The following is a 16,620-nucleotide window of genomic DNA, read 5'->3' on the forward strand; positions in this document are numbered from 1 at the left end:
CTGCTTTTGTCAGAGAGCACTTACAATTTTTCCTTTCAAATTAGTCAGCTTTTGTCATCGAGCAATTATAATTTTCGTTTCATATCAGTCAGGTTTTGTCAATGAGCAATATAAACATTTTTTTTTTTGTTTTTTTTTAATTTTTATTACATTTTACATTTTTCCTAAATTTTTACATTTTGTTTACATTTTTAAATTATTACTAAATTTGTAAATTTTTATTGATGTCGATCCCAAGTATCAACTGAATTAAGAAATGTCTCGCAATTAGATGGACGGATATTCCCACGTATTTCATCGGCATCGATGTGCCCGGGCTAGAGGAAACTTATGGTTGAGGGTATTCTTCGCTTCCACCTGCAGCTGGTAGCCCGCGGCTCCACTTTTATTGTACGAGTTACTGCCTCTCGCATATTTCGGCTACATATCTGGCACATCTATATACTGTATGGTGTCCCAACCGATGCGAAACAACGAAGCATGTTCCTCAAGGTTGTGAAAATACTAGTTCTGTGGCCAATTCTATTTGGCAGGATTTTCTTAAAAATTTCAAATTGAATTTAACTGGCGAGTGCTGCCACATTTCTTGAACAAGGTGGCAGCGCTCACGGCTGTTTACGTTTCATAGCGAATGGCCAAACAAACAAACAAGCGCGTTTCTAAAGGAATTGCGCAAAAAAAAAAAAGCATTTTGGCTGAAGATTACAATAAATATGGCTGAAGAGCAATTGAAGGCAGATGCTGCAAATCCCGCACCGACATCCGCAGCCACCAACGAACCTGCAAAGACGCCAATGAAACCAAATCCGCCCACACTTCTCTCGGCATCAGCAGCTGCCGATGATGGAGAGCAGCAGACAGAAAAGGCGGTCCAGGCTGCGGCCTACAGCATGCGACCGGCGTTTGGGGAGATGTTTCCTCTGCCCATTGTGAAGAGCATCATGAACAGTGTCATGGCCGAGAAACTGAAAGGTGAGAGTGGAAAAATCGATTGCCTGGGCGTACAACAAGCATCGCTAAGCAACTGGTTTCGATTCGCAGACAAGACATACGACAAGGACGTGGCCAAGACATGGACGCTCGAGATAGCCGATGAGGTGAATCAGAAAATAGCCTCCAATCCCAAGGTGAGGCGCTACAAGCATGTGGTTCAGGTGATGCTTGGCCAGGAGCTCGGTGCCGGGGGCTTTTACAATTCGCGCTGCTGCTGGGACTGCGACTGTGATACCTCCGTCTCCGAGGTGTTCACCAATACCAGTATATTTTGTGTGTGCACTGTCTTTGGCACCTATCAGTACTGAAACAAACACGACCAGCCGGTACGACTCAACTCACCCTCACCAGAACTGATTAGGATAAGAAAAACCCTTACTATATTTATTCTTAGCACGGTGAGAGCGTCAGCAGTGGATTATATTACATTATATTTACATTTACAACTAGTTTGTGTTTGATTTTTGTTTGTATTGCAGATTAGTAGGCACCAGGAAACAAGGGAACAACGACCCAACTTCGCGACCTTCGTCTTGCATCATTGGATGCGCACATTCAATGGATTCAGTATGCGGCCCGCCATCACAGCCACGTCCAGCTCTCGGTCGATGATGAAAAACAGAAATGGATGGTTCACAGATATCTGAATGGGTTTCGTTTGAGCACCGTAGTTGCCTGAGATCACAAAAAAAGGGGAAGTAGTTATTGCACCTTTGTCTAGCTGCTACTGCGCTACTGTTGCCGCAATCGCTGGAGTTTCAGGTGGGGCTATGGCGATGCACGTTGCGCGTTGCGCCTCAATGCCTCCGTTCAGGTGTGCTGCAACTGCAGATACTGCAAGTACTTACGCTTTAGTTGATTGATGGGATGCGTACGAATGTTTACGTCTATCGATTGCTCAATGTGTCGCACGTAGACGCCTTTCTCATCAGTCATGGGTCGAAAATCGGCGCGATTTGGCTCGAAGACATCACAGCTGCAACGAGAGAGGGAAGGGAGACCGAAAGAAAGTAAAAGTGGCATCCAGCATCACACGCCCCTAGCAAGCCGCTTACATGCCCATCTGCAACACAACCAAAGCATAGATATAAATCTCAATAAATGTATTTTCACCTGGATTCGGCGCAGTGCGCACTTACATTCTGCAGATCGTTGGTCAGGAACATGGTGCCGTGCAGCTTAAAGTCCGGTATGATGGCCTGCACCCACCGTGGCTTCAGCTGCTTGCGCATCAGCCGCAATGTGGGCCCCAGCTTCAGCGATGCCGCCGCAGCCACAATGTCCGTGTGGTAGTCGGGCAACAGAATCATCAGATTGTACTCGGGCGTGTCCAGCTCCAGCTCCAGGACGCTCATCTTCAGATGCTCAAAGTACTTGTAGTACAGCACAGCGTTGTACACCTTGAATGTGGTGTGCACGATCTGATGGCTGCCCAGGTAGAACACATGACTGATGACGTCCGTGTTGTAGTTGGATTTGCTCTCGGCCGCCTCGCTGATGAAGTGCGGCTCAAAGTCGTTGTGGATGGGCGCAAAGGCGCCCGATGGCGGATATTGAAACGGATGTGGCGCTGGCTGTGGTCCTTGTGGGTGGAAGAGCGTCAGAAAGAGATTCGAATCCAGTTCCCTGTACGGCAGAGCGTGTCGCTTGTGCCTGGACACCTTGGCCTTTCTCGCGTACGAACCATTGGCCGACGGCGGAGCTGAAATGGAAATGATCTGTCGTGTGTTTGGCGCCTTCCTCTCCGCCACCTGTCTGGCCATCATGGGCATGGTCGCTGTCCGCGCACTCGGCAGATAGATGGGCTTCGGCGTGATCGGATTGGAGTGCTTGAGCGGCGCCTGCAGCTTGCTGGTGGGCAATCGGGAGACGCGTGCCTTTTGTATGCGCAGCAGCGGCTCGGCCTCCTCCTCGGCCACGAATGCGGACACCAGCTCAGCGGCCTCATCCTCGCCAGCGGGCTCCGCCGTCTCCTCGCCGGATGACTCTGTCGGTGGCTCGGTGGTTGCCTCCGGCGCTTCTGTTGTCGGCGCTTCTGTTGTCGGCTCTTCTGTTGTGGTCGTTGGCTCCTCTGTGGTTGTGGTGGTTGTGGGTGCCTCCGTGGTCGTCGTGGCTGGCACCTCAGTGGTGGTTTCCACATCCCTAACCGTGCTGCTGGTGGTGGTTTCAGCTTCTGCATCCTCGGTTGTGGCATTGCTGCTGCTTGCCGTAATATTTGCTGGCGTGGAGGACGCCATATCCACACTCAGATCGTAGCCGTAGAACATGAGCACCGTCTCAAAGTCCTTCAAGACCGTCACATTGTTTTTGTTCATGCTGAGCCCCTTCAGTGGGTTGTCGGAGCCAAAGAAATAGGTCTGCAAAAAGATACAATTAAAATTATTCCAATCTTTGTGCTCTATTTGGGGGTAAATGTTAATCCCATATGCACATAATTGCTGCCAATTAAACACTCTATTCACTTGGACAATTGCTGGTCCACTTATTGGAGCGGAGGTCAATGCACTATTGAAACCAAAGCCGATAACAGATCGCTTTCGAGTGGTCATAGGCAATTGGCCTCTAAGCCCCTCGGGCAGTTTGTTTGGAACCATTCTTTTTATTGTATTATTCTATTTCTATTTTTTGTTTGTTTATCAATGACCACTCCACCAGCTCGCTCTGCTCTGCTCGGCTCAATGTGTGCTTAGCCAGCCATGTAAATGAGAGCTTTGGCATTTCATTTGGATAGTTTTGAGAGTGTGCTCTGTGCCACTCACTCTGCGGGCTGTAGGTTAAGTTCAGCGCTGAATGAATACAATAAGTGGGCCAGCAGTCAGCCAGCCAGCCAGCCAAGTCTCACCCGCAGTCGTCGATGGATGTCGCGGTATCCCACGCGAATGACGTCACGATTGTTGGGCAGCTGCAGCACGTTGCGCAGCTCGTTGGCACTGTTGCCGGCGGAACCCTCGTAGAGGGCCACCAGGACACTGACCAGAGCCGTCGGCGAGAAGGCAAAGTTATTGCGATTGAGTATGGAGTGGTAGTGCAGCAGGCGGTGGGTGAGGTCATTCGTCAGATCGACCATCACCTCCGCTGGGGTCAGCTCCTTGGTGGCCTGCACCTGTGGCAGGTGATCGAGCAGTGTCACCGGTGGGGGCGGGAAATGTGGATGCGGAAAGCCGCTGGCACGAAACTCCTCGTGATCGATTTGTATGTAGTGGGCTGGGGCGCAGAGGAGGATGTGGGCGTGGATAGCCAGCCACAACGCCAGCGAGAATCGAGGCATAACGATGCAGTTGACCTTGCCCAGTTGGAGCGGAGCTGATAGAGCGCAGTTAACACTTTTTGATTGTCGCGTTTGCGGCTTATTTTATTTTTTTTGTTTGGCTTGTTTTAAGCGTTTTATCGAGCGTTTTTGCGAGCTTGATACGTATTCATAAATTGCACTACTCTCATTATTTTTCGCCCTGCTGCCAATTTCAAATCAATTAGCTGAATTGAGAGCCCTCTCCGCTAATGTCAAGGTGATGACTATTTGGAAATTTGTCAACCGTCAAGCGGATCGCGTTTTCCACATAGTTTTTCCAGCTTCGATACGTTGGTTGGTTGTTTGGTTGGTTGGGAATTGTTTCGGGCTGGGCTGGGCTTCGAACCGATGCGCGTGATTGCTGCTGCCAAACTGAAACGGCGGCCCAAGCGCCACTCTGCTAAATAAAGTACGAAAATCCGATTGATCCGCATGGTTTCGGCCCTCCAACTCTGCTGGCGGTTCGGGTTCGCGTTTCGCGTTTCGGCCAGCAGATGTCCCATGGCAATTGTTGGCCAAGGGTGGGCTATACACACACACACAGATACAGTGAGGTTACAGACCAGCTAGACGTCATACGTCATAAGTGCTACTCATTTCACTAATGAAGAGGATTATCTTAGTGATAATCTGCCGCTGTGGACTTGGCCACTAATGAAATAGTGCACTGAATCTGCAGCAGAGCAGTTACTGGGGAACTTTTCAGTCAGTGGAATATATTCCGTGGCCCAAGCAGTGTCTGTCGGTGCAGAGCAATATCCTACAGCCCTGTCTATTGCCTGTCTATTGGGTTAGAAAGGATTTATAAAAAAGTGAACTACATAATTGAATAATGCCTGAGTTGGTTTGGTCATGTCATCGCTGAAACGTCTAATCCAACTGAGCTTTGGCTACTTCTGTGCCCTGAACGGAGTCGTGGCGTTTTATTTTGCATTTAATTCGGGCAAATTGCATTGGTCCCGCTGCCTGGGCTACTATCGCATTGTTCACAACTTCATTGTCGTCGGTCTAACAATTAAGTTTATATTGGACTTTTGGCAGTTCCATACCCACGTGGAGCTCGCAAGATCGAAGCTGATGGAGCTGAACACCTTTACCCACTTTACCATCGTTTTTCTGTCGCTTCTCAGCTGCATGGAGTGTGCCTACCGGCAGCAGGATCGCATCTACGCGATGCTGAACAAGCTCTTGGACCTGAATCGACTTGCCATAGAGCTGGGGTACATTGCTCCGGAGTCCCATCAGCGATATATCGGCTGTCTGGTGCTCTCTTTAACCCCACTGCTGGCGCTTCGCCTCTTTATTCATGTGGGCCTGAATGCGATTCGCACCAAATTGGGTTTCGATTTCCCCTGCAATTGCTTCTTGTCCGAGTGCATGATCCTTGCCATGAACTCGGTGGGATTCGGAATCATGGCAGAGATATGCCAGTGCTGGTGGAGACTGCAGACTGGACTGAAGCGGATTCTCCTGGATGATCCAATGCCAAGCCAGCTGAATCAGCTGCTGCAGCTGCAGCGAATGTACCAGTGCCTGATCAATATAACCGCAGAGTTCTGCACCGTCTTCAGGTTTGTGCTGCTGTGCTTTCTGGTGCGGAATGTCTGGTGTGGCATCGTGATCGGATATCTGCTCGTACGCATATTCTGTTGCCAGAGCGTTTCTGAGCTCCACCTCTATCAGCTCTATCTGGCGTTTGTCATCTGCATACAGCCTCTGCTCTATTCACTGCTCCTGAATTGTCTGACGCACACGACGGATTCGCTTATGGCGACAACCAAAGAGATTGTGAGGGAATCGCATGGCCATGAATATCTGGTGGAGCGAAGTGTGAGTATTCTCTCATTGAATGAGGTCTTGTAAAATTGAAATTGTCAAATTTAACAGATGCAGTGGTTCTCCTTGCAACTGGCCTGGCAGCACACAAACGTCCACGTGTATGGCACCTATCGCATCAATCGACGTCTGGTTTTTCAAAGCGCTGCCGTGATTCTACTGCACACCCTTTATATGGTCCAAAGCGACTACAGGTCTATGTGAGAACATTTCATTAAATAATAAAGAAAACTCGATGGGAGTGCGGTTCCTATTGACATTTTTCCACGCCAGGAAACCGCCAGTCTAAAACGAAATAATTAAATATTCAAACCTCTTTCGAACCTAACTCCTTTTTTAATAAAAAATACCAACGTTATTAGTTTTGAAAGTATCATTTTGCTTGTATCGTTTTTTCTTGTTATTTTTATTTTCGTTTTATTTTATTATAGAATCTTTACTTCGTTTGTTGTTTGCTTAACTCGTACAATTTTAGTGGTTCACTGTTTATTTTATTTTTTATTCTGATTGCGATTTATTGTATTAAAATCAACATTCATAAACACACATCCATTGAAATATTATTATTATTTTTTTATTTTTTTTTTTTTTTTCTGTTTTTTTTTTTTTTATGTTTTCTTTTTTTTTGTTCTTGCTTTTTGTTGTATATTTTCTTTCGTTTGCTTAAAATAGTTTTGAAAATGTAGTTTTGTTTTTTTTTTTAGGGGTTTTTCCTATGAGAATGATGTAAAAGTTAATGTGTGTGTGTGTGTGTGTGTGTGGTGTTGGAGTGTGTGTGAGTGATATAGATACATATGCAGAGAGAGGGGGACAGTGGAGAGACATTTATGTAGTACTCGTACAAAATGTGCACATCCTATGCAATGGCTGGACTGGCAATGATTGGTCTGGAAACGGAGCTTACGAGTAGTTCATGATGGGGTAATGTGAAGCATAAAAAGCCAACCGAGCAACAAGTACTTAATTAACTCTCTAACTCTCCTAGCTTGAGTGTATCCCGCACCTGTATGATCTGATCTGTACACTGGCTGTAAATATACAAATATAATATGCTGTTATCCTGTATATAAAGACGCAAAATATATCTGCTACATTCGTGTGTATGATCTGTAGCTTGTGTACGTACATACATACATTTCTATGTGTGTTGTTTCCCCTTTCCCCATTCGTTTTCGTTCAATTTTCTCGTACGAGTATCTCTAAAAATGTTTCTGTATCTGTATCTGCGCTTAAAACGTTTTGCATTTAGTTTCTGTTATTTTTTTTTTGCTGCACTTGCTGCACAATTTGCTTTGCAAAAAATATAGTTGCCACCACCCACCCCACCCTCGCCGATGGGCGCTACATATGGGCGGTGCAGGCTCTATCTATCTATGTATGTATCTCTGTCAGTTTCGTAGGTACTCGATTCTCACCAATGTTCAATTGAAGTGTTAAACATCTCTGTTCCTCCGTTTCTGTTACGGATATCGCCAGATAAGTAGGTTTACGATTAAGTATTGTATTGTATGTATGTAGGTAGGTAGGTAGGGGAGTACGGGGTCACAAGTGTTTGCTTGGTTTTGGGTCCTCGGGTAATTGTTTTGTTTGTTTTGTTTGTTTTGTTTGTTAGCTGCTCTCATTGCGGTGCTTGGGGTTGGCTAGTTTCTGGTTACTTTCTGTGGTTGGTAGGTTAAGCATATTTCACATTGAGACAACTGTATATATGTATGTAATTACTGGCTTTACACCTATGCACATCTATTTATCTGTATCTATATATGTATATATATCTAGGAGTACTCTGCATATATGTATAGGTATATGTATGCGTGAAGAGTCGTCATTGCCGTCAGAAAGGAGCTGCTTTTCTTGTTCTCTACTCATCATATATCGGTTAGATTATGTACATATATTATATATGTATATATATATTTATGTATGTATGTATAATTATTTGTTTTTATACTGCTGTAAGTTTAACATGGAATATACACGACACTTAGTTGCTGGTTAATTACTTGGTTTAGTTTTATTTTTAGTTTTTGTTTTTTGGTTTTTGTTTTCGGTTCGGAAATGCAAACTCAGTTATACTAACTTGTTAATTACACTTACTATGTGTTCTTGTTTCTTGTTTCTTGGTGTGTGTGTTTGTTTGTTTGTTTGTGTGTGTGTCTGCTTGCTTTCACCTGCTCCTGTCTCTGTGTCAGTGTCTGTGTGGGTGTCTCTCTTTTGTACCTTGTCATGCGGTGATCATATTTGCGCCAAATTCTTGCGACTGCTGCTCTCTCTTTAAAGTTCTATCCTAACTATTCCATTGGGGTGTAATTATATGAGTATCTTATGTAACAGCAAAACGAGTCAACAATTCAAACAAAACAGGGATGTGTGGATGCCATCAATTAAATTCAATTCAATTCAACTTAACATACATAATGAATGTCTCACAATCTCAATCCGATTGGGAAGTAAACTTTTCCATAGAGTTTCCTATAGATGTACTAGACACAACAACAATATATAGAGATTTTTCATTATTCATAGATTACGAACTATAGACAAATACGATTAGTTTCTGCAAATGTGGAAACGTGGCAATGATGAATGCTGGGTTGGGTTGGTATAGTGAGGGTTGGGAGGGGGGGGTGTGCTTATGTGCTGGTTGGGGGGTGGGTGGGGGTGCCCCTAATGTTACAATGGCGTACGTCTAAATTTAATCAAGTCAAGTCAAGTCATTCAAAGTATCTCTCATATCGCCTTAATCTTAATCAAACACGATCAACTAAACCGATTATTGTTAATGTTACAATATTTAAGTGTTAGGTATTAATTTTTATTAAATTTTAATTTTAATTTTACTTTTACTCTCGACGTGTCCCGTGTGTCTGGGTCGGTCTGAGTTTGCCAAAATGGTTGGGAATGCCCAGAACTAAAAGTCTCTTGAAATTAAGTTTACATTTAGCCAATTTTGAAGACATCTTGTGGTTCTATCCGTTCGCCAATCTATGCAAAATAATTGAATACAATTTATTGAATTAGCCATCGTCCGAAATGCTATCCTATACTCTCCTTTTAGTTTAAGTTTCATCAACAAAATTGTCTTGCCAATTATCATAAATTTAAACATGTAAAAAAGTTACAACACCTTCTTCCCGGGTAGAAAAACTTATTTAAAAACTATTATTGAAATTAATTTACGCTTTCACTTAGCTTAAGCGTCACTGTAGCTACAGCTGCAGCCAGCTCTCAGAGGCCTTTCTCAGATGATTTACATATCTCATTATACAATACATACGTACTATCTCTCTTCGTTTTTTGTTTTTTGTTGTTTTGGTTTGCTTTGAAGTTTCAGTCAGTTTACAAGAATGTCATATGTATACATCAAATACATGAATATTGATTGGTGTGTGGGTGGGTGGATAGGTGAAATGCGATGCAATGCATGAGATGTGAAACTATCCGCAGTAGAAAGACATTGATTGATTGATTGATTGTATAAACAGCTTATTGCTTTCATCAGAACTATCAAGACTTTGAGAAGTGATTAATGAATGAATCGCTCAGGCGTGAGGGTGCAAGTTCTTTGCTGGCAGTGTAAAGCAGTTATCATCGTTCCTCTATCCAACAGCAGTGGTCTTCCCTAGGAGTGTTCTAGGATTTCTTTTGCAAGGAGTGGCTTTTGGCCAAGAAGTGGCCATTATAGGGGAAGACCACTAAAATTTCGCTTGCGACGCCTGGGGGTATGCAACGGAAATTGCTTGCCTTTCAGCTGTGCAGCTCTCTTCCAGCTCTTTGCCGTTTTCTTGCCATGCGATTTCCCTCAATGAGATGGTTAAATGTAGTGCATTGAATATTACTACAAATCTAATCGTAGTTGGAGATATCATGGCGTGAATGAGGTAATGGATACGCAGCTAAATAGATGATGCGCAAGTCTTTTGCTTGATACTCACTATACAATACTAACCGACTTAATGCACTTAATTTAAATGGAATTTCCAATGGTTTTTTTTTTTTTGTTTTCAAATGTTTTAGCACCGTTTGCTGCCTGCCTGCCTGCCTTCCTGCCTGGCTGATATGCGCGAGTGTGCGTGTGTTCTCTTGTGAGTATATATCAAAATGAACAAGTCAAATAAATCAGCCTTATATTGAATGCAATTTCTTTTGTTAAAACTAATTTCGCTTTCCAATTATCCAAAAAAATGAACACCAACAACACACACACACACCAGAACGCCCAGGCCGCAGTTACGGTCAATGAGCTCCAATTACACCCAGATCATCCATATACAATATGTACATATGTATGCATGCATCTGGTATGGCGATTCCGCACCGATTCCTTGCAAGTTTCAGGACACTTTTGCCTTAGTTACACACCTATCTGTACTGTACTGTATATGTATATATATATGTATATATGTATATGTATGTATATAATGTATTTTAAGTACATTTACTTAGTTATCGTTTAGTGGATGCAACATACCGCGCTGTACCAGCAATCGCTGCGTCGGAACATGCTCCGACCGCCAGCTGCCGATGAGATTTCTAATTTTAATCAAAACTCGTCTCCAACAAGGGACTCGACTCCCCCTCCCCCCGACTACTACTCTGGCGAGAATTCCAAATTCTCCGTTTTTTTTTTTGTTTAGATTTAATTTCATTTCTTTTCGATCCCCGTACGATCATAGCTTAGAGTTAATTTTATGTGTACACATCAATAACGACGATAAATATTAGAAGAAATATCATAAGTTTCCAATCTACATGCATATGCCATATGGTTTCTGCTTACACACACAATTCACATACACTTGGGCAAATATGCCCGATAATACATGGATATATATATATGTATGTATATAGTATATAGTGTATAGTATATACACATAAATCTGTTGTTGCTGTTGCTGTTGTTGTTTCTGGTTATGTATTATTGCAAGCACTTCTGTCGGAAGGAGAACTCAAAATTCACTTCACAATGATCTCTCGCCTAAGGAGACAGAGGCTCCTATCTATCATTTAAATATCAATATACATATATCAATGAGTAGAAAGTAGAAAGGTATACAATTCTATTTCGATTCGATTGGATTTCGATTCGATCTGCTCTATGTGTGAGACCCTGGGAGAAACCATGACTGTTCGAGAAATGCTGATGGATGTCTTTGGGGCCGTCTCTGTGAATCCGGAAACCGTTTTGTTCAAATCAAAATCAAATTTAAAACTGAGATTGAAACAGAAACAGAAAAACTCAACTGAAATAACCGCTAAAAAAATTAAAAATTAAATGAAAACAGTTGTTTTTTTTTTTGGTTTTTTTTGTTTTGTTTAATTATAAATAACAATTGTATACTTTTTAATAAAATGGGTGTTCTTGTTGTGTTGTTGGTTTTTTTTTTCAAGAAAAAAAATTAAAAAGAAATACATATTTCTCGCTATTGATTTAATATTGATGGATTAAAGCCCAGACCTTTACGGACACACTTCACTTCCTTTCTTCCATCGCTTATGATATCATTTCTTTTCTTTTCATTTATTATATGCTTCATTTGCTGTCACTTTTTCTGGTTTTCTGGTTTTTCGGTTTTCTTCGGGACAGGTTCGATTTGTCTGGATGTTGAGGATACCCGAGCGATGCGGTTGAATTTCTTGCTCATTTCGTGGTATTGACAATCATATCATATCGTACACGTAAAATAGTAAGAAATATTAGCGATAATTATACAAATAATGGATAGTTCTCATCTTCCTTTGTTTCTTTAAAAATATCACTTAAGTGTAAATAATTTCCAGAACGCAACGAAATAGATCGAGTGCACATACTTATCTACATACGTATGTGTGTGTACGTGTGTGTGTGAGTTTGAGTGTGGTGCACGAATTAGCAAATTAGCAAGAAAAACAATGATAATAATGATAACAATAATCATACTCGTGTAATCGTAATCATATAATCGTAATAAAGAATAGATGCGCCCACCCATTCCCATCGGCATATCGTGGAAGACGGGGGGCGACAGACAAAAAATATGTAATGTAAGTAAAATGTTTTCTATGTATTTCCTCCGTTTTTTTCAGTTTTCATTTTACAATTTAATCGATATATGTATTTATAATTTGTTTGTATGTAAATATGTTCGATTCCATGTGCAATGACATGTGTATGTTTGTGTGTGTGTGTGGGTTTTTTGTTTAAACTTAAAGTTAATAAAAACGAAATACAAGTGTAAAAAATTGTTGTTAAACTTTTTCGCATTACACAAAAATGGCCACCATTATGAATTTCATTCAAATCACGGCAAACAATTTCAATGAAATTTTCGCTTGCGTGTTTTTTCATCGCCCCCCCGTTTCCGTTTTTCGCTTACAGCTTTCAGCTTTGCTTTCCTTTTCTTTGTTTCACTTTTAACGATTGCCTTCAAAAACTGTTTAAAGCTGCTGGCTGCCTGCCTGGCTGGCGTAAGCTCAAAATATCCCTCATCTGCTCGACCAACTTGATCCGATTGATTGCGACAACGAATTGTTATCTGTTATCCCATTGCAATTGGCTTCACTGCCGACTATCGACTCGTCTCGTCTCGACTCTCTACCGGCGCTTAATTCGAAAAATATATGTACTCGTATATGTATATGCATATATAGATATATAGGGGCTTCATTTTTCGTTTTTTTGTTTTGTTTCTTCATGTGTGTGTTTGTGTGTGTGGTTGGTTGTGTATGGTTTCTATATATACATATTCTAGACTTTAGTTTGTACTTCCAATTTGGTTAAGAATTCCTTGTGTATTTTCTTTCTTTTTCATCATCGTCTACATATAAGTTTCCGATCGACATCGGCATTGCCATCGGCTTCCGGTACCGGCTATGCTCCTGCATTCTCTCAATCTCAATCTCTGGCTTTCTCTCATTAAGTTCTTCTCTTCGCTTATCTGTTCATCTGTCATCATTCTCTCCCGCCTCGCTGGGTCTTTTTGTGACGTCATTGTAATTATATATGTATACCGTAATTTGAACAATTCACAATAGTTGCTTGCACAACGCAAAAAGTTTTTTGTTTTTTTTAATCTTAGATTTTAGTCATAAGTTCATTACAAATTAATTAATAGACAAATTTTCCTCCTTTTTCGTTTGTTTTTTTATGTTTCTGTTTTTGTTTTTGTTTTCGAAAATATCAACTTAACAACGTACTAAAAATTTGAACATGCTTTGAAAAACGTTTTCCTTCTGGCTGCAATTGAAATTTCGACGGTTCGTTCTTTTGCTAGACCTTCTCTTTGTCTGTCTGTCTTTCTGTCTGTCTGTCGGCTATTATTTATTTGTTTGCTGCTTGGTTTGTTTGTTTTGTTTTTAAAATTCACTACAGTTTAAGTTTAAGTTGCTTTATGTGTCTATATGCTATGTATATTAGCGCGTGGGGTAGCTGTGTTTTGGATCGGGTTCTGGGTTCTGGGTTTGGGTTCGGGGCAATTGTTCTATAGATGTTTCAGTGGTTGTTCAGTGGGGGTGGGGGTCGTGGGTGTATGTCGACTGTGTGGGGCTGGGTGCTTAACTAACTAGAATATTTAGCTGGTGTGTTTAACTATTGCCGCTGTTTGCATGAATTTGATTAATACTTAACTCTTAGCGTAAAACACACATACGAATTGTTTAAACGGTTCTTGGATTGAATTCTACATTCCACATGCCACATGGATTATGCAATTAATTTAACTATTTTGTTATTGTTGTTGTTGTTCTATGCCTATACAATGTCTGTGTTTTCTGTTGTGTGTTTGTGTGTGTGTGTGTGGATGCAACGCCTTGAATATTTACTCGTAATATGCATATCTTTAGGTTTTCGTTTTCTCATTTTGAATATTCTGCTTTATAGTTCCATTTTGATTTGTTTGAGTTGGTTTTTCTTTTTTAGAGCAAGAAGTAGAACAGAAATTGCACTTAATACTAGAAAAAAATTTACTAGAGTTCTTAAAACTAAAAAATCAAATGTATATTTGCTTTAAATATTGTTTGTTTGTTTGTTTCTTTCTTTCTTGGTTGTTGTTTATGTCGTGTTCTTCCATCTTTTTTTTTGTGGTTTTTTCTTTTGCATTTTTTTTGTTTGTTGTAATGTTCAATGTTGTTCATACACACATTCATATGGTTTTTGTGTTTTGTTGTTGTATATAAAAATCGACCCGGTTCGGTCGGGGTCCGGTTCCGGGTACGTCCTCTCTGCCATACACTGTGTTTCTTTGTTTTGTTTTCTCTTTTTTTGTTTTTGTGTCTAACATAAGAATTAACAAAGTCATTTTTAGAAATAAATATGTATGTATATATGTATGTAATGTATAGTTACGCGTAGCAATAGTAATAATAATATAATAATAATAATAATTAGATTATTGTAGATTGCAAATGTTGCCCGGGGCACAAATGTCTGCAACATTTGCACGGCAGTTGGCAACACCAGCACAACAACAAAAGAGATACCGTTACGTGTTAAGGTGCACATTCCATGCAGAGTAAAAATTATGTGAGAGACCATTTTTTCATTTGCTTTTGCTTCAGCGCTCGCATTTGCACTCTCGCTCCTGCTCCTGCTCCAGCCTCCGCATGTCGTGGCAGTCAACAACAATCTACAAACTGAGTGAGGGTGAGGGGATCAACGTTGGATGGGGATGGGTGGGGCCCTAGCCCTGCATGAGCACGGGCTGCTGGTGCTGGTGGTGCACCTGCTGTGGATGCTGCTGCTGTTGGTGTTGCTGCTGCTGCTGCTGTTGATTGGCAGCGGCCCGGCTCCAGGCCAACAGGCCATTGGCAGCGGCCACCTGCTCCTCGCTGTCGGCCTCTGATCCACTTTCTCCTGCTGATCCTCCTCCTCCTCCTCCTCGTCCTACTCCATCAGCATTGGTGGGGGTTGGCGTTGACGAAATGGGCGCCGCCACTATCACCGAGGTGGCCACACTGCGGATGCGCACTGGTCTGTTGCAGATCGTGTTGCTGTTGGCCGTCACCCCATACGGGTGGTGGTGGCTCTGGTGGCGGTTCGGGTTCTGATTCTGGTGGTGGTGGTGGTGTTGGTGGGCCTGTGCTTGTCCTCCATAACGCCGATTCGTTTTGATCGTGAGGGCGGCGGGCAGCTGCTTGCCGGCAGCTACTTCGGCGGCCAGTCTCACGATCGTTGTTGTCATCTTTGCTGCTGCTGTGGTTGCTGTTGTTGTTGCATTTGTTGCTGTGGATGTGGTTGTGATTGTGGATGTTGTTGCTGCCTTGGACAGATACGCCGACGCCTGGTTGACCGCCTCCGTCGACGACTTCTGCCGCTTTCAGTCGCCGAAGCGGCTGCAAGCCTTCTTCCACCGGCACTGAGTGCACCACTGGTCGCGCTTCTCCATGCCGTACACCTTGCGGCATTTCTTGTTCTCGCCGCGCGTCCGACGATTGGGCGAGTTGGGCGTGTGCTTGGCCACGCCCACAGACTGTTGCACGGCCACGTGCTGCAGAGGCATGTTGTTGTTGTTGTTGTTATTGTTTGCAACCAGGTTGCTGGCAGTTGGTTGTTGCTGGCCGCGCACATGTGGCTGGTGCGGATGCGGCGGCTGCTGATCCTGGTGGTGTTGTTGTTGTTGTTGGCTCTGGTGCGGCGGCTGCTGCTGCTGTTGGGTCGGATGATAGTTTGGCGTAATGGTCACACTGGACAGGTGGTGCTGCACCTGGCCGTGGTGCGCGTGCGCCGTCACCGTCACATTCTGTTGCGTGAGCTGCTGCAGCATGACCGGGCTCACCGGGTTGCTGTTGTTGCTTGAAGAACTGTGCTGGTGCTGTTGCTGTTGCTGCTGCTGTTGCTGGACGTACGTCGGTGGTGGATATGGCGCTACCAAGTGGGACGGACGAGAAGACGATGTGCGAGCGTGCTTGTTCAGCGTGGACCCAGGGGACGACATGGCCGTCGGGATCGGCCCCGGGCTGCTGGATGGCCAAGTGTAGTTGTGGTGGGCCAGATGCGATGTCGGCGTGCAGCTGGTGTTGTTGTTCTGCAGCTGCTGCTGCTGATTGCTCGGGATGGTGCTTATGTGGTGCATGCCCCCCCGCCCGCCACCATTGTGATGTGCCGTCGCCTTATGCTGCTGCTTCTGCTGCTGCTGATGCGTTAGGTGGTTATAGTTATGCAAAGCACGTCCTTGCCTGTATGGGAGGGAATAATCATTATCATCACCATAACAATGCATATGCTCCGTCAATGGTTCACTCACTTGAAGTTCCCGACAATCTGTTTTTGGTATTCGGGATCCTCGTGCGGAGGACGTGCCATGTCCCGGTGGCTGAGCGTGGGTTCCGAGGCTAGACTAGGCGCTTTGACCAACTCATCATCGTCGTCGTCTTCTGTGTAGTAGAACTCCTCCTCGTGCTCGCTGCAGGAGTCATAGTCGCCGGAGAGTCTGGGGCTGATGGGTCTGCTGCAAAATCAACGAAAACAAAAGTCCAAATAAATATTTACGACCGTTTCTTTTTTTGTTGTTATGCCATTCACACAAAGT

General features: G+C 43.3%; 4 protein-coding genes across 8 annotated transcripts in view; 2 read left to right on the forward strand and 2 right to left on the reverse strand.

Moving 5' to 3' along the window:
• Nucleotides 1–510: 510 nt before the first annotated feature.
• LOC111081621 (dynein light chain Tctex-type protein 2B) lies at nt 511–2,111 on the forward strand. Of its 2 annotated transcripts, none has more exons than XM_022377841.2 (3): nt 511–972; nt 1,042–1,391; nt 1,444–2,111. In XM_022377841.2, the coding sequence occupies exons 1-2, from the start codon at nt 714–716 to the stop codon at nt 1,299–1,301; spliced, it is 519 nt and encodes a 172-aa protein (XP_022233533.1). In that variant the 5' UTR covers nt 511–713; the 3' UTR covers nt 1,302–1,391; nt 1,444–2,111. The 2 variants fall into 2 exon arrangements, with proteins under 2 accessions (XP_022233533.1, XP_022233454.1); XM_022377762.2 differs by having other exon boundaries at nt 512–972; nt 1,473–2,111.
• LOC111081770 lies at nt 1,383–6,368 on the reverse strand. Its single transcript, XM_022377945.2, has 5 exons — nt 3,836–6,368; nt 2,133–3,350; nt 2,049–2,056; nt 1,842–1,969; nt 1,383–1,668 (listed from the first exon to the last, which is right to left on the reverse strand). Exons 1-5 carry the CDS (start codon nt 4,259–4,261, stop codon nt 1,532–1,534), a joined length of 1,917 nt encoding a protein of 638 aa, XP_022233637.2. The 5' UTR covers nt 4,262–6,368; the 3' UTR covers nt 1,383–1,531.
• Nucleotides 5,076–6,322, forward strand: LOC111081533 (putative gustatory receptor 85a). The gene is made up of 2 exons (XM_041591577.1): nt 5,076–6,112; nt 6,170–6,322. The coding sequence occupies exons 1-2, from the start codon at nt 5,135–5,137 to the stop codon at nt 6,320–6,322; spliced, it is 1,131 nt and encodes a 376-aa protein (XP_041447511.1). The 5' UTR covers nt 5,076–5,134.
• A 9,035-nt stretch (nt 6,369–15,403) lies between the features above and the next one.
• LOC111072526 (G-box-binding factor) overlaps nt 15,404–16,620 on the reverse strand; it is a 128,679-nt gene continuing 127,462 nt past the window's right edge. For all 4 annotated transcript variants that reach the window (XM_041591578.1, XM_022364497.2, XM_041591579.1 and 1 more), the window contains 2 exons: nt 16,336–16,539; nt 15,404–16,267 (listed from right to left, as the gene is read on the reverse strand). In XM_041591578.1, coding sequence (XP_041447512.1) covers nt 15,409–16,267; nt 16,336–16,539 — 1,063 coding nt within the window. In that variant the 3' untranslated portion in view covers nt 15,404–15,408. The remainder of the gene's footprint in view (nt 16,268–16,335; nt 16,540–16,620) is intronic.

Source organism: Drosophila obscura, unplaced genomic scaffold, assembly GCF_018151105.1.
Source record: "Drosophila obscura isolate BZ-5 IFL unplaced genomic scaffold, ASM1815110v1 contig_150, whole genome shotgun sequence".
Classification (NCBI taxonomy): Eukaryota; Metazoa; Arthropoda; class Insecta; order Diptera; family Drosophilidae; genus Drosophila; species Drosophila obscura.